This window comes from Lissotriton vulgaris, unplaced genomic scaffold (assembly GCF_964263255.1).
Source record: "Lissotriton vulgaris unplaced genomic scaffold, aLisVul1.2 SCAFFOLD_1804, whole genome shotgun sequence".
NCBI classification, from domain to species: domain Eukaryota; kingdom Metazoa; phylum Chordata; class Amphibia; order Caudata; family Salamandridae; genus Lissotriton; species Lissotriton vulgaris.
In genome coordinates this window covers 251,525-274,445 of record NW_028244125.1, presented here as the reverse complement: position 1 = coordinate 274,445, position 22,921 = coordinate 251,525, and the positions used below count along the sequence as shown (strand labels likewise).

Sequence of the window (22,921 nt, the reverse complement as noted above, 5' to 3'; positions counted from 1 at the left end):
GTTCCATTATCAGAGAACTGAAAACTTTGCAGTGTTTGGTCAAGGGAGTGCAAAGAAAAACATGTTTGACATCAAATGCATTTTTCATAGACTAATGAATGTGTTTTGTAAAAATGGGCAGTTCGATTTTGCTGAAAATTGGCAGCATTAGATATTAGGGTGCACAAATGATTCTTTTGGGTACCGGAGGTAAGTGGAGTATGTATTTTTTAAGTTATACGGTTTTTCACTGTAGTGATATCTTGTAGCACAATGCTACTAAAAGTAGCAAGGAAGCCAAAAAAATAAACCAGACTGCATATGTAAAGTTTCAGATGTACTAGAGGAACAACTAAAAAGCCCCTTTATGGTTACATGCTAACGGAAATCTATAAACAAATACACAACAATTAAAATACATCTTAACCCCTTCCATGCGGCCGCAATTCTGCGCCTGTGCGGCAGAATCGCAAGTGGGCGGGTTTATGACGGCCCCCAGCCGTCATCAGCACACGAGCACCATAGTGCATGACGGCTGGGGGCCGTCATCAGCATGCAAGGGCATAATCTATATGGGATTTCTTTGCATGCTCTCTAGCCACAAAAAAAATTGCCCAAGCCAAACAAAAACCATATATCTTATGCACCCCTGTGCAACAAAGTGAAATATTGCCCTAGCTAGCCGTGAGTCAGAAAAACTATTTGGAGGACATGATAATTGGCCACCAGGAAAAAAAATGATAATCTTCATTTTTATATCAATAATACTGACTGCTTTTCACTTACTTTGGCCTTCATACAAAGCACAATCATATAAAAAGGAAGCCCTAAGAATAAACCCGGCTGCATATTTAAGCTTAAAATATACTAGATGAACAACTGAAAGACCCATTATGGCCACATGCTAATGGAAACCTATAAACAAATACATAACACAAAATAAAACTGCTACCAACAAGCCAAACAAAAATCATCTTCATTATGAGTGTTTTTCCAACGGAGTAGGACTCCTGCAGTCCGACCGAGCGAGTACGATGCAGCCGCATGCTGCCGGACTCGGTTCGGTCTGACTCCCATAGAAGTCAATGGGAGCCGGTCGTACGACGCGTACATGGGCTCCCATTGACTGAATGGGTATGTCTTGCACAAGGGTGCCCCCTACAGTGAGTACGCATCGGTACCATCCGCACCATACATGCCTGAGTTTGGGAGACCCTTGGGTCTCCCCCTGTGTCTGGGTCGTAAGCATGCGGTTGACGGGGTGTCTGAGGTGGACCCCCATAGGCAGCTTTCCAGACGTTTTGCGAGCCAGCTGTCCGACACGTGCATCGTACTGGCTCTGTCGGAATTCGCCTCCATTGCTCGGCACGATTTGCTTACGGACGAGGTGTACGGAGCGGTTCGCACCCGGAAACGATTCGGTCAGCGATTTTGCTTTTATTGCATCGTACGAGTCGGGCGGAGAACACGCATAAGGATCATTTTTTTTACGGCCAGATTGCGTTCGGGGACCTTCCGATCAAGATTGGAATTCGCCCCTAAATGGAAGACATGATAAATGGCCATTAGGAAAAAAAAATCTTATTTATTATAGCAATGATTGCCTTTCATTTACTATGGGCTTTAGGTGCAGCACAATCCTACTAAAGGTAGCAAGGAATCCCCAAAAACAAACTAGACTGCATATGTAAAGTTTCAGAATTAATACACAAACAACTAAAAGACACAGTTATGGCCTAATGTTTATGAAAACCAATAAGCAAAATACATAACAAATAGAAATGACATTAAATCTGATTGCCACTCTGTAGTTATACTTAGCATTCCCAAAAATAGGAATTCCTTGGATATTAGCTCCTTAATAATGTTCCACCCGTTTGACGAATCACCACAAAACTTTCCATACTATAGCATTTTCTACAGTTTGAGATTATGTAAATGTTTGTGGTGATTCATTTTGTATTTGACATAGCACAAAAACAGCTGACTAGAGTTATACATTATGGTGCAGAGATGCTGCTGTTTGGGTACTGTAGTTAATTAGGATAGGTATTTTCTTATGAGGCATTTAAACTTAGTGATATCTGTCATGGTAGTACTTTTGAGGAATTTCGCAGTTTTTTGTGGTAAATTAACGTAATCTAATTAAAAAATATAGAAAAAATATATGAATACATTTCCCTACCTATTACCACTTTATTATTAGGTATGGAATAAAGTGGTAATAGGTAGGGACCTACTACTTACCTAGATCGAATGCCCTAACATTGAACACAGTCAAAGAGTAGTAAAAAAACAATATGGCTGCTTTTTCATTCTTGAAAAACAGCCATTACTCAATTATATACTGTCTTGCCACTGCCATATACTACTGTATACTGCAAAGTATACCGGCCCAAACTATAACTAAGGCCTAACTGTATTACTGGATAGTGGTACCCTTGCATCACTCATAGTGTTGCATGGGCAATGCAATACTTTATTCAGATCTATAAAGGAGTGCAAGGCCACCATGCATGGTCCTGCGTTGATTGGTAAATTTGGAGAAACGTGAGGCAGCGCAATTTGCTGTCTTGACTCTGCACGTTGGACCCTACATAGCTGCTAAGTCTCACATACATCTGTAAGCCACCCTGCTGTAGCCACTCCACTATACGTCCCTCCACTGTATGAAACTCCACTCTACCCCACTCTACTCTACACTATTACACTGTACACAACACCAATGTACGCCACTCCAGTCTACGTTACTCAATTGTATTCAACTCTACCGGATGCTACACCCCTATACGCTATTTCACTCTATGCCATTCTGCTGTGCCATGTTCCACTCTCCTCTATTCCACTGTATGCCACTGCACCCTACAACACTTCATTGTATGCTTTTACACTGTATGCCACCCCACTGTACACTACTCCATTCTACACCACTTCAGTGTATGGCACTCCACTCTATGCCACTTCATTCTAAGCAATTCGTTTGGGCCCCACTCCAATATATGCCACTCCACTGTATACTATTACACTCTACCACACACCAGTGTGCGCCACTCCAGTCTACACCACTCCATTATACGCCACTCCACTATAAGCTACTCTACTATACTTTATTACACTCTACAACACTCCACTGTACATCCCTTGGCTCTGAACCACTTCACTCTACACTATTAGACTTTTCACAACTCCACTCTACTCTATTACAGTGTTTGCAACTCCACTCTACGCCTCTTCAGTTTACGCCACTCCAATGGCCTCCACTCCTCTATAGGCTACTCCAATATATATGGTATTCCACTGTATGCCACTCAACTCTATGCTATTCCACTCTATGCCACTGCATTCTATCCCACTCCCATCTATGCTATTCTTTTCAGCGCAACTCCACCATATGCTATTACACTCTACCCCATTTTAGTGTATGCCACTCCTGGCTACAGCTCTTCACTGTACTGTACGCTACTCCACTATATGCTATTCTAGTCTATGCCACTTTACTGTACAACACTCCACTCTATACTATTCCACTCTATGCCACTCCATTCTATGCTACTCCAGGGTACACCACTCCACCCTTAGTCACTTCATTCTATGTTAGTCAATTAGATGGCACTCCAGTCTACTTTATATGCTATTTCACTCCTAACGACTCCACTGTGCACTAAGTCTACACCACTCCACGTTATGCCACTTCACTCTATGGTATTCTACTCTTTGCTATTCCACATTATCCCACTCCACTGTACTCCACTCCATGCTATTCTACTGCACTCCACTCCATTCTATGCTATTACACTGTACATAACTTCAATCTTTGCCCCTCTACTCTATGGTATACCACCCTACCATACTCCGCTGTACAGCATGTGAGAAGTTGGCTTGGCATATGCTGTCCACTATGCTAGTGGGCACCTTGCACCAGTCCAAATGACCCTTATTGATGGAAGGTTAAAGACAACCTTAATATAAAGATATCTGTGGAGAGCGGCCTTCAGGCTGTCTTGAAGGAATGTAAAGCAGCTTGTTTTACCAGTCTATAATCTCATGAATGACCAAATGAAAGGAGAACCACACCAGGTATATACATAAAATATATGTATTTATTCTAAACACATCCCTCTAGTCTCTTTATGAGACTAGAGGCAAAAGTACATTCAGGAAACTTAATTAGCACACAGTAAATTAGCACAATGTACGTTGAGCCCTAGGGGCGTACCAAACTATATATTAAGAAAGTGGTATTAGAATCACAACTTACAAAGATACAAGGCCTAGAGCCTTTAGAACCGCTCGGGCCACCAGGAACCACCCAAGGTAGTGACACAGGGGACCCAAGGGGGACGCGTGCAGTGTCTAAACACAGCCGCGCATCACCATTAACTTCTGTGGGGAAAGTGCGGTTGGGAATTCAAAGGTTAAGGACACTTAGAAGAAGACTTGGAGCAAACCCCTTTAGAACTAGGAGGTTCTAGAGTCAACACCCACGGGAACACTGGTGTACTCGAGTTACCTTAACCAGGGAAGCCGGGTGCATAGGTGTCTTTTCATGTCGGGCTTCGTCGTCGTTTTCAATGGTGATCTGCTGCAAAGTGCTGCTGCGTCCAAGTCGAAAGTGTCTGGATGGATCCAAGCCTGGATCAAGGAAGAGAAGAACCTGAAAGCAGAGGGGAAAGAGTCAGGGTCACTAGCCAGTGACCAGGAAGACGTTGAGCGGATGCCCACCGATGCCGGGTGATTTCAGGTGAAGACGGTGAAGCTTGACTCTTCAGCCACAAGGACCAGGAGGTGTTGATGACAAGCAGGTGCTGGATTCAAGCTGTGCCACAAAGGATGTCGAGTGCTGCGGTGTCGGTTTCCGTATTGGACTCAACAAGCCTTGGCAACATCAACCCACGCAGAAAGCTTAGATTGGCTTTGGTGCAGACCAGCAGTTATGAGGGACTCTCCACTGGGTGGGGAGTCAGGGCACGTCTGGAGCAACCAGAGAAGCCCAAAGGAAAGTAGAGTTACCTTCGTGGGGACCCACCAGTTGATGGGTCAGGGATCGCAAAGAGGCCTCGAGCAGAAATGCTAGAAGCGGACTCACGGCACACTCGTGGAATGTAGGCCCACAATCTTTGGTGCAGATTGTGCTCAGGGCTTGTACCATAAGTATCCCAATGCACAACTTTGGGTAAGCTCAGTAAGTTGATGCACTTGCAAATAAGCACGGTGTCCAGGAATTCCAGTTCCAAGTCACTTCTGAGAGCTGCAGGTCTCAGCTTTGCTGGGATCTTGTGTCGGCCTCTGAGAATTCTGCAAGTCTGTGTCCTGAGTTGCAAATACTTCGGCGTCTGATGGGAGCTTTGGAAATGCAGACCAGAAAGATGCTTCTTAGGTGCCTGTTTGAACAGGAGAGTCACTCCTTGACCCCAAGGGAGATTCTTTAGTCCTATAGTCGATATAGTGTGTCGAAGTTCCAGGATTCAACTTCAGAGTTTCGTCCAGGTATAATCTAAAGTACTATGTACTGGGGTCCCTAACTTATACTAAGAAAAGGGGTTAGACATAGTCTGGTGACCCACCTATGGGCGGGTCAGGAAAGAGGGGTGATTACACCCATTTCCTTTGTCCAGTTTCGTGCCAGAGCAGGGGATGAGTGCCCCTGCAACCAGTTTGAACTGGGGTATGCACAGGGACACCAAGTGTGCCCCTAGCACTGTCTGAAAAGCATTCACTAAATGCACCCACCCAGCCCCAACACACTAAAGCCTGTCTGGGAGGTGGTTACACCTCCCTGTGACAGGAACCCCATTATCCAGGCCTCCCCTGCCGGAGTTTCATCCAGCAGCAGGAGGTCAGACCCGTGTCTGTGGCATCCATTTCGTGACGCCAGGGCTCATTTAAACTATTACCTGGCAGACCACTGTGTACATGTCTTCTCTCTCTAGAAGGGTGTAATTCTACCCCCGCCACCTGGACTGGTGAGGGGTGGTAGGATTCCAAAGTGTTTGACACCAAACACGACATGTATCCATGCAGCCATTACAAAGTTACTATTTACTGCGAGGTTATATTGCACTTAAGAGTATATGGTCTGGCTGCATCACAGAACAGCTTCAGGGAATAGATTCTGAAAACTGCAGAGGGGTCCTGCTCATGCATGGGCTCCCTCTCACACAAACCAAGGCACTCTGCCTTCAGGATTGATATGGCCTGCCATAGGATTGACTGATAGGTTTATATGTGTCAGTGATTAAAGGTAGATATAGGTAACCTTTATCTTAGTAAGCAGTGCATGCACCACCTTACCCAGGCTGCAGTAGCAGTCCTATGGTGCCATTTTGGAAGGCTTTCCAGTGGTGGCATAATACATGCTGCAGCCCCTAGTAGGCCTCGGGGGTACCTATGCCCTTGGTATCTAAGGTACCATATACCAGGGACTGACATGGGTACTCCAGTAACCAATATGGAGTGTGCCTAAAGTACATGCAATCATTTTAGAAAGGAAGCAGCTAGGCTGGGGTCCTGGATAGCATGTTATTACACTAAATGCTATTACATTTTAGACCACTCCACTGTACGGCATTCCAGTCTACGCTGCTCCACTCTATGCTTTTCAACTTTATGCCACTCCACTATATGCTATTCCACTCTACGCCACTCCAGTGTACTCTCCTCCACTCTGCAAAACTCTACTACTCTCCATGCCACTCTACTAGACTCTACTCCACTCTATCCACGTACATTCAACTGTCCAAATTTTCACTTGAGTCTATGTCCGTACACTCTATTGTACAACACTCTACTCTACAACAGTTTCAAACACTGTACAACACAACACTCCACTCTACTCTATAAGACACTATTCCAAATTTTAACAGCTTCCTCAATTCTACCCTATGCTACTTCAAAGTATGCCATTTTGGAAGGCTTCCGAGGTGTGGCATAATACATGCTGCAGCCCCTGGTAGGCCTCTGGGGTACCTATGCCCTTGGTATTTAAGGTACCATATACCAGGGACTCACAAGGGTACCCCAGTAACCAATATGGAGTGTACCTACTGTGCATGCAATCATTTTAGAGAGGAAGCAGCTAGGCTGGGGTCCTGGATAGCATAGCCCCAGCCAGACTAAAGTCCAAAAACAGTGAAACACCAGCAAAAAGTGGGGGTAACCATAGAAAGCAGATCCTACTCTCCTACACAGCACTCCACTGTGTGCTATTACACTGTACCCTACCCCACAATCCACCACTCCAGTCTAAGCCACTTCACTGTATGCTTCTCCACTCTATGCTACTACACTATATACTATTAAACTTTACGCCACCACACTGTATGCTAGTCCACGAAATGCTATTACATTTTACACCACTCCACTGTACGGCATTCCAGTCTACGCTGCTTTTCAACTTTATGCCACCCCACTATATGCTACTACACTCTACGTCACTCCAGTGTACTCTCCTCCACTCTATATAACCCAACTCTGCAAAACTCTACTACTATCCATGCCACTCTACTAGACTCTACTCCACTTTATCCCCGTACATTCCACTGTCCAAATTTTCACTTGAGTCTATGTCCGTACACTCCATTGTACAACACTCTACTCTACAACAGTTTTAAACACTGTACAACACAGCACTCCACTCTACTCTATAAGACACTACTCCAAATGTTATCAACTTCCTTTTAGGACTTCTCTTGAGGTTTTTGTTTCATTGGCTTTATCTGAGCTTTGGGCATTTCTTCTGACAACTGGTGTTGTATGATTTATTGCTATGAACAGGGATAATATTTATATGTTTTTAACTATATATACTGTTTTGAATTGTTTACTTTTATAGTCCAAATGAGCTGTAAATAAAGTTAATTTAAGCAACACTTTACTCAACTGTATGTTATGCCACTCCACTCTACTGAACTCCATGCCACTATAGTTTGCGACATGCCACATCACTCTATGAAACTTTATTCAACTCTACACTACTCCACTCCAGTGTACTCTACTCTACTCCACTATACTCCACTCTACTGCATTTTGTCCCACTCTAATTCACTGTACTATACTTCGCTCTACGCCACTCCACTGTGAAACACCCTACTTCATTGTATGCTACTCTAATCTACAAAACTGTACTACGCTCTATGCTACTATTCCATTCTTTGTCCATCCACTCTACGCCACTGTACTACACTGTATGACACTCATCAACATGGCACTCAACTTCTCTCTGCGATGCGCCACTCCATTATATGGCAAGGCACTTCACTCTAGGACGCTCTCCTCCACTGTACTCTACGGCACTCCACTTGACAATACTCCACTCTATGACACTTCACTTCACCCTACTCCACTCCATGACAGTCTACGCCGCCCTAATCTACTGTTCAACATGCAATTCCCTTGTATACCTCATTGCTCTAGTCCACTAAGGGATACACCATGTCACTACACTATATATCATATTACAACACTGTACAAAACTCTACTACTCTCATAACATATAGATCATTAGCCAGAGTGTTAGAGAACCATTATGGCCAAAATGAAGCTCAGTATGCATGTAAAGGAACATGACAAAAGTCTCACCTCTTTAAAGAAGATTACATCACAGTTCATTAATGGTCCACAACCCAGCTGCCTGGCTTGAAGCTTGTCTTTAACTATGCTGTAAAAATACTATATAAATGCATACATAGATACATATGTTCCACGGATGGCTTTGACCTAACTTATACATATGATACAGCTGTCTTGCGGGCTGTGGAGTTTCTAATGTACAGTTAGATTAACCTCTCCGCAGCAAACATGGCAACCTTCGAAAGACCCTTCTGTATAAGCAAAATATCTTTCTGTCAATAAACCTGGATATTGATTAATATTCAATTGGCATTGTGTAGGTTTTTATATGTTGGGTTCCTGAATCCCAGACATCTAGCTGCGACACAAGTATATGAGAGGAATAATGAATGTGACAATAGTAGAGGTGGCCTTTGTTACACCAATCATATGAAAATACTTTTCCACACAACAATTTCGGAAATGAACCCATACCTGTACTGGTTAGTAGGCATGAGAAATAGGATTATTGGTTGACTGTGGTGTGAACCCCAGTTAGGCAACACCAACAATCCCTTGCAGGGGGAACCACAAAAGGTCACTAAATTAACCTGTCCTTAACCCTTGGTAAGTTAGCACAAAAAAACAGTCAGGCTTAACTTAAAGGCAATGTGTAAAGTGATTATGCAGCAGACAAACCATAATAAAGTGAAAGCAAAATAAAAGAAAAATCCTAAACTAATTTATAGACATAGAGTAGATTTCAATAAATTACTTGCCACCAAAAATGACAAAAATCCAATCAGTAGAAATGTAGTTATGAATTTTTAAGGTTTTCAGTAAAAAGTAGCGCCTAAAAGATCAAGGCGACAACAACACACATATAGTTGCACAAGAACAGGTCAAAGTCGAAAAATATGGCTGACCGCAATGGAGGGTGGTTCAGATAAGAAGTGGATTCGGCTCTGTCAGTGCTTACCTTCAGAATTAAGTAATTTCTGAGAAAAACTTTCTGAGAAGGTACAGTCAGCGTGCAGGAGGAAGGATGTCATCGGATAGCTTTGGGTCGAAGCCGCTGTGAAGATTTCTATGCTAGGACCTAGTTTCTAAAATGGAGGCTGAAAATCTTCAGTGGGACGAGGCAGAGAACTGTAGCCAAAGACAGTTCTACAAGGCCAGATACCCCTTTGGCAAAGGCCAGCTGAAAAGGATTTGCTGTTACGCAGAAGAACAAAGCGGGAGAAGTCATTAAGTCAATCTGATCAGCAATGCACCTCAAGCAGATAGGAAAAACAGGTTGGCCCCAGTCTTCTCATGGTTCTCAGAGCAGTTTTTAGCCACTTTTGGTAAGTACCTACTTTTAGATTTTGCTAACTGGTGACTTTCAGCACCCCTTCCAAGGGCCCAGGACCAGTAGGGCACTACTGGAAGGGTCAGGATTCACTCAGGGTGGGTACAGGTGTAAGAAACCTTTTGTGTTCCTGTGGCTCAGATCAGGAGACCAGCAGACTAGCCCTTTGGAGTCAATTTGGTGGTCCTGGGTTCAAATTGCAAGTCCAGTCCTTCTTACCCAGACAAGAGGGCAGCAGTAAAGAAAGGCAGCAATTCAGCAAGGCAGTAGCAGGTGAACAGTACAGCAAAGTTGCAGTCCTTTCAACAGCACAGCAGTCCTTCTTCCAGGTAGAGTATCCACAGGTCCAGAAGTATACCCGAAGAGCTGGTATTCGAGGTCACCTTTTAATACTCTGGTATCCTCCTTTGAGAAGGTGGGAGAAGAATCTAGACAGTGGCTTTGAAGGGCATGGAATTCCCAGAATTCCCTACCCTGATTGCAAGATGGCTGCAGTGGCTATTGTCTATTGGGTATAATATTCTACTTTTGAGAAAGTACTTCAGCTTTGATGCATGACCTTTTTGTCAGAAGCAGGCAGAGACTAATTAGTGATACAAAAACAATTTGAAAAGAAGACTTACCACACTAAAAGCCACACATCCCACACGATAAACAAATGTCTACTTGAAGTATTATGTAAACATGAATTTAAATGCCATATAAGTATTTTATCAGGTGTTATTTTAAAATATAATCATTTTTGTGTAACAAAAGAACAAAAACATATAAAAGAGAAAATTTTATTTTGGAAATAGGATCCAAAATGTATTATAGAGTTTATATATGCTAATTTACATGATTCTCTAAGATCCTCTACTGTTTATAATAATACTTCACATTGTTCACAAATGTAACAATCTGTTTAAACTGTCCACACTTGCCTTTATTGTGACTGGATTCAAAGATCTTGATTCATTAATGACAGACCCTTGTCCTATAGTTGCTGCAAATGCACAAGCCACCCATTGAGAACTCATTTGCTCGAAATCAATCCATTTGGAGAAAAATGTTGTAGGTATGCAAGAAGAATTTCGATTGGTTTGGACATGCAGGGAAAGGTCTGATTGTTTATTGGTTGTTGGGCCTCAAAGACTGAGCAATGTATTGTGATTGGCTGGGGGAAAGTTTACCAATTATTCATTGCATATGATGTGCTGATGCTTGGGCCTTTCACAGCATTTATCTGCTGCTCGTGTGCCCTCACAGAGGAGAATCCAAGTTCCAGGCCCTTGCCATCTGCACCATCTTCTGTGGTTTGCTCAGCTAAAGTATAAAGGTCAGTTCATGAAAATATTTTGCCACTTTTCATCTAGAAATTATATCACCAATGTGATACAAGGTGAAACTAGACCACAGTTGACCAGCATGAGACCTGCAGTAACAACTGTGTTATGCCACTATTTCAGCTGACTTTAGTGAGGTCTACAGTACTGATGTACAATACTGCAGTCTATCTGTGATGTCAGAGGGACCACTATTAACAAATGGAGGCGCTGTACACAGTCTGTCCACTTCTGAGGGACCTCTAGCAACGTGCTGGAATACTGAATCCTTCTCCTGACTTCATAGAGCGCTCTAAGAATACTCTCAAGTACTACACCACTCTGCTGCCTTTAGAGGGACCTCCTGTGATGACAGAAGGTATAACACAATTATGCTGCCTTCAGGTGGAGCTTTAGTAACAACCTTCTGCTTACTTCCAATGGACGTTTAGCTATGGCCTGTAATACTTTAGCTCTGCTCAGTCAATAGCCTAAAGAAGGAAGAAGATAATGACATCACTTGGAGAAGGAATGAGGAGGCGTGTGGGGTCATCAGCATTAATACTAAAATGTAAATGTAAATGTCCAGTATTTATAAAGCGCAAACAATTAGCAGTAGGTGTCAAGGTGCTGGGGGCCGCCGGGAAGATTAAGCGAGCTATTGCCCAGAGTCACATGGTGCTGGGAAGACACTTGTCGCCAGAGCTGGGGATCGAACAATGATCCCCAGCTTCCAGCATCAGTCACCCTGGCCGCTGCGCCACACCTCTTCCAAGACTATGGGGTATATTCACAAGAATGTGTGATAACTACTGCAAGAGTAGCCCAAAGCAACTTTTATTATCACAGCCTATCGTGGGAAAATAACCCCGTGACAACGTGGAATTCACAACAAGGCAGTAGCATGTGATAGGCACCGGATAACGGGGAAAATGTTCACGTGAAAATGAACACCACGCCGCATAAATGCGAAACGTGAACGCAAAAAAACATGCGATGAGGCCAACCGCGGTACAAAACGTTGCGAAAACCAGCCACATGTCTGCAAATCCCACGCGTCTGGCAGGACAATGCACTATAAAAACACAGAAAAAATACGCCAAAACAATCCAAAATGCGTAGAAACATGGATGCACCCTGACCCCGCGCAGAGGCCAACTCGAACCCCACAACCCCCACAGACTAAAAGTAAGGAATAACGGGGTCGGGGAAGGCTATGGAGAAGAGGGAGAGGAAGACGGGGTGCAGACCGCAGAAAAACAAAACCAGCATCACGGAGGTGATAGAACACTATCCCAGCAGAACACTATAACCAGCAATTGACCCACTAGCAGACTACCTGGATTGCAGTTGGAGTGCCAAGGAGGCCTATAGGCGCTGGCATGACATGGCTACCTAAACCAGGCACCAACCCGCTGCCAACAGGAAGGCTGCAACGGTGATAGGAGGTGGCAGTCCAGCGCCACCGGAGCTGGAGGAAACTCAGGCCACAGTCAGCAGTGTGGAGATGGTGAAAGGAGTAGGGAACACGGACACAGCTCGAAAGGACCTGACACAACATCAACAGGGAGTGCAACGAACAGGGACTGGGGGGACGGGGGAGTGGGCACAATGGCATACATGCACAACGAGGTGTAACATGCTGCACACCCACAATCACCCAGTTCCTTGACCCAGATCCCCTTGGCATACTGCAACACACACATAGCACAAACAGCACACCCACATTGATGACAACAAGGAACAACGCGCATAGCAGACACTGTAGAACAGAGGACACAACTGACTCCACACAAGCACAGAAACATCCCTACTACATCTGACGGAGCCGGAAACTGTGAAATGGAAATGTACACGTACGACCTCACATCCGTCATGTAGGCCAAATGTACACTGTCCCACAGAAGAATCTAGCACCCCCAAACAGTCGCAATGTACATTGCCATACAGTCTGCATGCAAAAACCTGCACAATGCACCAACATATATGTCAACATAAAGTCAATACGCACCTCCCCTTCACATCGCAGAGGGGAACACACAATCTTCAGCAGATCACAGAATACAACCCATCAGTGATGCCGGAGAGGACCACCACACAATCGACACCCACACCCTACAACAGCACATGGATATCCCACGCAGCCCCCCACCAGGAGTCGGACAGCCAAGCTACTCAGAGGAGGACACAGAGCCTGCAACAGACCACACAGCAGGAAGCTCACAACACTTCACCCATCCACACATCGCACCCCAATGCCATGTGTCTGCACGCCAAATGGAGGTGGCCCAACAGGTGTGTGTGGGGGCCAAACCCATGGAATGCAAACCAGGACACATACGTAGGTGTCTATCACCTTTCAGAGGCCACCAACACCCCACTAAGGAGACCCACACTGCCATAGAGACGCATGCAGAAGCACATTCACAGTACAGAACTATGGGCTGGGGCGCTCAAAAAGCAGTCACACACCCATGTTGGCTCTGCGTACGACGGCCCTGGCCACTCCCCTTACGAATTGAGTGGGTGATGACATAGCTACATGTCCAAGCTCCAACCCGCTGTCTGCGGTGACACATCTGCATTCAATGTACACAGCTCAATGTAATGTTGTAGGGCCCAGGGCTCTCATGCATACAAGACCAAAAGGACACATGCAGATATCATGTTGAACTGGCTATGGGCACATGCGCCCACCCCCTTTATTGGCAGGGCCACATGTACAGTGACGCCTGTGGTGTATGTGTGTGGCGTGAGTGTACGCCATTCCGCACGGAATGTCTGGTGCTGGCAACCACTTGAACATTAGACACCAGTGCAACGGAAACAGAAAACACTTGCATAATAGAGTCAAATGCTGAGTAACATGGAGGGAGCCGGAGAAAGTCCAGAGGACAGTCAACATGCAAACAGAAGTGTCAGTGAGTTGCAGTGCACTGGGGATGGGACACTAGAGATGTGCGCGCTCATGTAAAGAAAAAGTCTCAGTTTGTGTCCCTTCGATAGATACCTGATGCAGATGCAGTGGGGTGTGTCATACCTGCATCATCTTCCCCATCAACGTCTCAGGGCTCCCACACTGTTTGAGGTGACATAGTAAGCAACCTCTCCACAGCTCAAAACTCAATTAGCAATGGACAATGACCTAAGGTGCACTGACTCACTGGCACCTGGAGTGCTGAGCATGGTATCAGGCCTATCATGGCATCCACAACAGGTCTGAGCAACTCCAATAGTCTGTCAGGACCACCTTTTCGACTCTGGCATATGGTGGTTGGAGGTGATCCTTGCGGTGGTGGCGTGTGCCTCCTGCGGTGATTCGACGTCCGGGCCGGTCAGGACTTGATTTGGTGGTGAGCCCTGGTGGGACGCAGTTAGGCCCGGAGGCAGAGTACAGCGCAGGGCCACAGAGAAATGGCGTTGATGACCCAAAGGCCAATGCTTCACAGCCAGCCAATATCTCAGAAGAAGGTGTCCCGGACCAGACTAGCACAGAGTCAGTGGCCCCGGATTCACTGCGGCCGTCACAGGCAGCCAGCCACAGGACGGTGACTTGCGGTGCAGTCAGATGGGCCATGTTACATGAGCGGGTCACCATCAATGTCAGAGGTGTATGTTGCGGAAGGTTTTGTGAGACAGTGGAAGGTGTCCTCCAGTGCATGACGCCGAAAGGATTGATTTTATACGGCAGCAGCAAATTGTGGGGTGGCAAGGGCAAGCCTCGTTTTCACAACTAATTTGGTATCAGCTACATGAGGATGAAAACTACCCCCTAGTCCATTGACTCAGATGCCACCAATTTGCGACCAGAGCGTGTCCATGATTGTCGGGGAACAGACTTAGTGGCACCAGTGCTGAGAGGGGATGCAGTCTCCGATGATGCCGGTATGCTGATATGAACTCCGCCATTGCCAAATGAAGACTCTGTGACCTACTAGACCGCAGTGTAGGCCGGAGGCAGTGGTCAGCATGGTCCATTCACTGAGTGTTGCTGGCATAGGTTAGTGGCCCCACCGGCCTGCGTAGTTCAGGTTCAGTGGCACCACGTGTTCCCTTACCTCCGTGACTGTCACCCGGCTTTCGTCCGAACTGAGCCGCATCATCCTCTAACTCCTCTCTGTGCGACCACTGGTGTGGACTCTGCCATTCGTGATTCGTGACTAGGTGCTGGATGTGAGAACTACTGGTCCACAGGGTAGTCCTGGTCCCTCATACATGTATCGCCGGCGGGCGTTGAAGAGGGTTAGCGGCACCACGTGTCCCCGGCGGGTGTTGAACATGGTTAGTGACACCACGTGTTGCAAGATGCTCATATGGAACTGTGCCTCACTGATCGGGGGTCTAGTGTTGTAGCCGTTGGCACGGGCTTGGAGCTTGCGCCGGCACGTGGTGGGCCCTCCTTGACACACGCCGGTGATGGCTGGTGATGAGTGTGGCCTGGCTGCGCAGGGTCGGGCCTGATGGGTTTGTGGTCTTGCGGGCCAGGGTACGGCATGTGCTCAGGATCACAGGCAACTCCACTAACGAGGACGGCTATGGCCTTAGGGCAGGGTGGGAGGCGCTGCCCTGACAGAGATGTTGGGCTTTCCAGAAGAGGACCACGCCCAGGGCTATGTGCTTTTTATTCACACCCCTACGTTGGCCTGGCGTACGCCAGGCCATCTCTCTCTGCTCACGCTTACGAGGGGGACGTAACAGGCAACATTTCCACGAGGGCCCCCACTGGCTGGGGTTACATGGTTGCATCCACTGTCCACTACACTCCATACACCAGAGGTGTATGTCGCCATGGGTATGGGTGTGTTCTACATACTGCGGTCTGTCCAGCACATCTCTGCCACTCTTGGCATTGTGTACTTTATCAATCATGGTTCTACTGCATCCTTCACACATGCCTGGTTGCCAACTCTCCCCACATTCGGCTATTGTGTGGCTGAGGTGCCATGCCGTTGATTGGTCATGTTCACGGCTTGCCCAGGTTACTATTGTAAGTTGTTCTCTCGTTTCTGGTGGGTGGGCATGTTGTTGTGCATGTTGGTTGTGATTTGGTGACGTGTGCATTGCTTGAGTTGTGTATTGCATGGTTGTGGAGTTGCGATGAGTGGAGTGTTCATTTGGAACTTGTCAAGGGGCTGTGCTTTCCCCTTGGTGCCATCCTGGGGGAGCTGGTTGATGATGGACTGTCGGAGGATGAAGGACTCATGCACACTGGCTGTGTATTTGGAGGCGACATTGGTGAAGGTCCCACGGTGTTCTGATGTTGCCTGCACATTGATGTGTGACGTGTGCTTCCTGTTGCGCTGATTATGTGCTGTGTATCCAGGGGGCACAGGTGGGACATGTGTGCAGTGGATTGCACACAACACGTGCTTGCATCTGGGTATGGTGTATGGTCCTTGCTTGGTCTCCAGTGGTTCATGCGCATTGTGTTGTATGTATGGGCACTAGGGTGCCGGGGTGAAGGTGATGTCCAGGACAGGTGTGGGGGACTTGGATCTGGCTGGCTGTGGGACTCCTTCGACTCTGGTGGGTGTTGGATGGGGTGTGCGAGGGTTCAACAGGTGCAGCCAAGCCAGCAGCTTGGTGTGTGGTGGGATGTTGGTTGTCATCCGTGTTGGTGCCGTTGGCCTGTTAGGCGATAATGGCAAGGATGCGTGGGATAGTTGTCCCTTTCAGCCTGTAGTGGACAGTGACATTGTTAGATGTTGGGCCTGTGAGGCAGGTGCGTTTCCTTGGGGCCGCTGCCTTTGTCAGCGCTGCCTCTGTGGTGGTCCGGGGTGGCGGGGGGCCGGGTGGGTGTTGTGGCCATCGTGTGTGTCCAGGCAGCATGATGAGTGGCTCCTGGGCATCTTTCGTTCTTCAGGTGTGGCTGTGGGCTGGTCTCCCTTTTGTGGTGCTGGCTGCCATCAGACTTTACTCCAAGTCAGAGCAGGTGTAGAATTCCTGCTGCTAACGAGCCTTATTGCGTGTTTTGTGTTCTTATCGCCGATCTGGCTGGTTGTTGAGAATGTTCAGGAGTGATGTTGTTGCAGCTTTTGGCACGGAAATGCCCACTCTGCATCTCATTAGCGATTGTTGTGGGAGTCCTCTGTGGCGATGTTTTTTGAGGCAGCTATTGCGGGTAAACTGGTGCTGTAGGCAGTTAGCACAAATTTGTGAATGGGGAGGTACATTTATCACAACTTTGGCTGTGATAAAGTGCAGTTAATTCGACTATAGCTCTTTGTGAATATGCCCCTATGTTGTTTACATGTGAAATTGGCTTAATCATAATATTAGTGTGGCATTTTTGCTGATATGTTTGCATATGGAATGTGGTTCATGGAACAAATATGGTTCTGTGGAGAGGATAAGTAGATGATGGTGAAATGTTCTACATAAACTAATGATTACTTCATGATGGTGCAAGCCTGAGTATGGACTACGATTATTGTTTGATGGGCCAGAAGTGACGATGAGAAACCAAACAAAGAATTAATTAAAGGTATTTTTTTATAACTCTTGACAATAGCATATGCAAGCTCACTCATTGAAAACGATCACAATGTAGGCTTAAATAAATAGAAGATATAATATAAGTGATTACATCAAGAATTTCTGTATTATTTATCACCAAACAGCACATAATCACTCAGCACCTGGAAAATAAGTCATATTAATGTGTAATCACGAGTGTAGTACAATTACTTAAGAACCATTACTAGAGGTAATTAAAAATTAACTACTATTGGTTATTTCCTCGAACTCAAGCCTTCAGAAAACCCCAGATTTCCAGCCCAAAAGGAAGGGGTGAAACGCGGGTTGACTACATCAGCCTTAAAAGCTCGCAAACTCTATAATAACGATTGTACTGAAGGATACCAGAATTATATTGGAATCATAAGTCTATCAAACCAGGATATGTCACTAAAGAAGTATTTGGAATCATATTGTGTGTATCTGAAAACAAAATGGATACTCTAGATAACTGAGGTCATTGGCAATGGACATTAAAATATTTTTTGACCCAAGTGTTGCTGTTTTTTTCTACATATTTTTCAACTTTTGCATTCAGTGCTACTCTATACTCATGGGGAAACATACACCCTATACAGTTAACAATTTTAGCAAACGAGAGGCGTTGTAGGCCCTACCTTTAAGGAGCGTAACATTCTCCCCACAACTGATAGCAGGCTGAGTATTGGCAAGCAGGCCTAGAGTTGGCTCAGCCTAATAAACATTTAAAATATTTCTGTTGCACAGATCTGGTTGAGCAAAGTACCCTGCAGACATCTGCACTAGAAGAGCACAACGCACAGGTCCCTGGTTTACAATGTGGGTGTGGGCATGCGGAGGGAGCTGGATACCTTGTGATGTTTAAAAAGCCCATGCAAAGTTATGGAAGGTGAAGTGACATCTCTGACCTTCCAATGAATACTGGCTGTGCTGTCTCACCTGAAGAGGGGATAGATGGTTCAACTGCGGAAGTAGGACTATATCCTTGAGGAAGTGGAAGTGAAAACCTCAGAATCCAGCCTTAAAATGCACCAGCTGAGTGTATGACATCCTTGTAGACTAGCAATGCTAGTGAAGCAGTCCCACAGCATGGCCAATTTGAATGGAGCTCAGTGTGAGACCACTTAGAGACCACTTAGAGTTGGGGCATGTAAAGGTAACATGAGTTGTCTAAGTTATTGAAGTGGGATAAACAAGTAAATGTTTTACTTGTGAATGTTCACGTCGGTGCATTCTGGATATCAGCATAAATATGATTGTGCTAACTCAACATAATTATAAAATACCCTTAATGTGTACTCAGTCAAACTGCTTTGTTACAATCACCTCCTAAACTTGAATGTTGATTGTTTACTGTATTTATGATGGCAATATATATATTTAACATAGGCCCACTGATTTTCACAAACCTTATCTACTGTTCTAAGATATAAATAGTAATTATGTCATGGCATAAATATGTTTCAGGAATGAAGATTGTCCTATTGAAGCAACCACTGCTGGGTCTCAACTCATGTTCTGTTTACTTTCAGGTGAAAATGTGGCTTTGAGAGGGCGGGCCACCCAGTCAAGCGTTCTTTTTAAAAATGCCAACGGCCAAGATTTCATGTCAGATGCGATCAACGCAATAGATGGAAATCAGGATCCAGAGTTTGAGCACGGATCCTGCTCCCATACCAATCATCAACTTAATCCCTGGTGGAGGGTGGATTTACTGGAACCCCATAAAATTTATGCCATTTCCATCACCAACAGAATTCACGTTCCTGAAAGGCTGAAAGGAGCAGAAATTCTCATTGGAAATTCCCTAACAAACTATGGAAATAACAATGCAAGGTACAATGTGTAAACTTTGTTCATTTTTATTTGCCATTTACAAATGACAGGTGCTTGTTTCTTAGGTTCAGCTGTAGCGTTTATTGTATTACAAGACTTACAATTCCAGTCCTGCATGTGATCAGAGTAATGGATCCCCCATCTTGACCTGAAGAGTGCATGCATTCAATTTACAAAATACATAATTTGAATGAATATTATGGAAAATAGGTTAGAGTAAGTACAATCCTGTCACATGATTTCCACTCTGATCACATGTGTATGCTATATTTCAAGGCGAGTGCAGAGATTTATGAGCTATACCTTACTTTTGAAGAGCTTAATTTAATAATTGTTTTGTCACAATCAATGTTACTTATTTGGATAAATAAGGGCAGTATCTCAATTTACTTTCAGTTTCCACCAGTTCCTCATTTTATTAATTTCCTTGTGATCTGAGAAATGTTTTAGTCGTTGTTTATTTTTACTTTACTTAGTGAACTTTAGTAAATAATTATTTACCTCTACTGGCTCCTTACTTTGTCCTCCTCTTCCTTGCAGAACTCTACTCCGGCTTCAACCCTGTTTCTAAATAAAGTTCCAACTCCCCTCCTCACATTCGCTCGCTGATTGTTGCAGCAGGTTGTTGATGGTGGTCGCTGAAAGCGCACACAGCGTACGCTTGACGTGGGCTTGTCAATAGCAAGTGTGTTTGTGTGGTCCTTGCCCAGATAGTGCCAAAGGCACAGAGAGCTGCAGAGTGGGCATCATGGAGAGCTATGCTCTCTGATTAGATATGACCTGGACTGCTTCTTGCCGCTCCTTTCATGTTGTATGTTGTACATATTTAGCACTTATGAATGGTGTGTTCTTACACCTTATGTAATGAAGGAACTTACTCATATTTTGAAAGATCGATTTCTGCCCAATCATACTTTTGGGCAATAACCACTTACTGTGTGATTTCTTTGAGGTAGGTGTAAGATGCCTTGATATTCCTGAGTCTACACCTCCACTCATTTGGAGTGTCAGGCCCCCAAGCTGTCACATTGCCCACCCCAGCTCTCACTGCTTGACTGAGGTTTTGTGTTCTCTCCCACAAACCCTGTTTTTGGGCTCAGGGCAACATTCTTCATAGTCTTCGGTGGTAGCTCACAGCGAAGGCATCCATGGATATGAAATAATGTCTCAAATTCTATTGCCTCCTGGCCTTGTTGCAGTTTCTAGCAGTAATCGGGGGAGGGGGGGCACCTGCATTGTGGGACATGTGCTCAATTAACACAAAAACTAATGTGCACTTCCACTCAAACCCTGTCAGGTTGCAGCTCTCCAGACCTGCCGCAGAGGAGAAGCACACATTACAAACCAGCAAGAATATTTCCTCTCCCCAGGGTGTCAGTGATATAATCATCCTTCACCAGTGTGATAAGCACATAAAACTATAAAATGTACGTCCTCTTGCAACTAGTGCTGCTGATCAGTTCAAGTTGTCTTGGAGGCTGGAGCTTCTCCCCTTCAGCTGGTTTGCTCTTGGAACTTTCCTTGAATCCTTCCTCAGGACCTCCAGGACTTTGCACATCTTCGTGAGACACAGGGAGTAGAGAATCATAGTCATATATGGAATACTTGCAATGCAATGCAGGATAGCCTCATGCTTAAAATATTTACAGGTAATATAATTTAAAGCGAGAGAGTAGTACTCAGAGTAATGCCGTTGCTGGTATGTAATTTAAGCATTACTGTTGCTCCCCTCCCTATCATAAATTCATAGCAAGTGAGATTTAGAAAGTGAACACAACACGGACAACTGGTAGTGCATGCTGAACAGAAATAGTTTTTTTATAGAAAACAGAAATTCAACTCTCCCCTATTCCTTCTTAGGGGATAGAACCACGTATCCAATGAATATTTTGTCCTTCTTAGAGCCTATAATGTTTAGGAAAGTTTGCTGAATCAGACCATGTAGCTGCCTGGCAAATCATGGAAATATAAGCACCTTGCAACTTAGGAACTGTAGAGGACATACTATGGGTCGATCTTTCTTGGATTGCCAATAGACTGACTTGACCCTATACTTCAGAGACCTTTGCAATAAGAGACTTGATCCACCTACTCAAAATCGCGGTTGCAGTTTTTTCTCCTCTTCTTCCTGTGTGCTCCTAGTCTGTCACTACTAGGAAGAATCCAGTTTGCCACTCGGGAGGCTGCTTCTGGGATCTGACATCACACGCCCGCTAGTCAGACTGCGCCAGCAGTGCAGAGTTGATCCAAGTGAGCCGGGTGGTACACAGACACCCAGTCACCCAGCATCCGACTCACCTCTTCACTCTCAAGGCTCAAGGCACTGTTATGAACCCCAATGTACCCCAACATAGGCATATGTAGTTACACAACCTTCCACTTATATCTTTCCTACCATTGTTCTACATAACAGGTCTGACACTGACCTTTTACCTAGCTAGGAGCTATATGACTGTTGTGTGGTTTTCTCAGAAAACTAACCCATGTTTTATGCATGAAGATTCTCAGTATCACAGCAGTATTACCATCTTCTGCATAATAAATATGTATAAGGGTCACCTCTATCATCATCCTTGCCTGACATGCCCACAGTACACTTTTAGGTAGAAACCCTAAGGGTATCTTTCGGGTCTATAGGCACTACATCTTCACTCGACAAACCAGAGCAGAAAGCCTGCCATGTTGACACACTGATGCGAGACGCTGAGGACCCTGCACTCAGCAACTCCAGCACGCATTGGTCTGACATCCCTTGCGGGGTGTCAATCTGGAGACCAAGATGGGGTCCTTTGCTCTCCCACATCAGGTAATGGGGTTGGATCTATCCTAAGGGATTTCATGGCTACACACCTACATAAATGCTAGGTACATTTAGGTACATCTAGTTAGGGTTTGCATCATGGAGTACGCATTATTACTGTTATGTATCTATATGCCTGCACATATTCATTGTTTTAGCACTATGGTAGAATTCTACCTTTTCTTTACTCTACTGATGCTCATAACCATATATATCTGTTTATGTATAATGGTTATTGCAGTGCACGTATTTTATACTAGAATTACGCTGGTTCAATAAATGCTTATTGCAAACATCCCCACCATTTATTCTGTGTATCTCTCTGAGACAAAGTAAGCACGAGTGACTGAGCGAAAAGTACTGTACTGTTTCCACGATCCCTGAGGGGTCAGGGTTGTCGTGTTTGAAAGTTGCCAGAAACTATTCGCTCCTTGGGGAGAGGAGCTCATAGTGGCACTGTGAGCTAGCTGGTCTACAGACTAACATATCCTTTGAGGTGTCTGGAATCAGTCTGGACATCAATCACCTTAGTTCATGTTGTCAAAATGCTCAGATCCTGTATAGATGTGTAGGAACTACACAGCAGCACAGGAGCCTGGACCTCCGCAG

General features: G+C 45.2%; 1 protein-coding gene across 4 annotated transcripts in view; it reads left to right on the top strand.

Moving 5' to 3' along the window:
* The window catches only part of LOC147668144 (fucolectin-like), a 205,182-nt gene that overhangs the window by 50,801 nt on the left and 131,460 nt on the right, over positions 1 to 22,921 (top strand). For all 4 annotated transcript variants that reach the window (XM_086948749.1, XM_086948751.1, XM_086948750.1 and 1 more), the window contains one exon: positions 19,209 to 19,512. In XM_086948749.1, the coding sequence (XP_086804875.1) occupies positions 19,209 to 19,512 (304 nt within the window). The remainder of the gene's footprint in view (positions 1 to 19,208; positions 19,513 to 22,921) is intronic.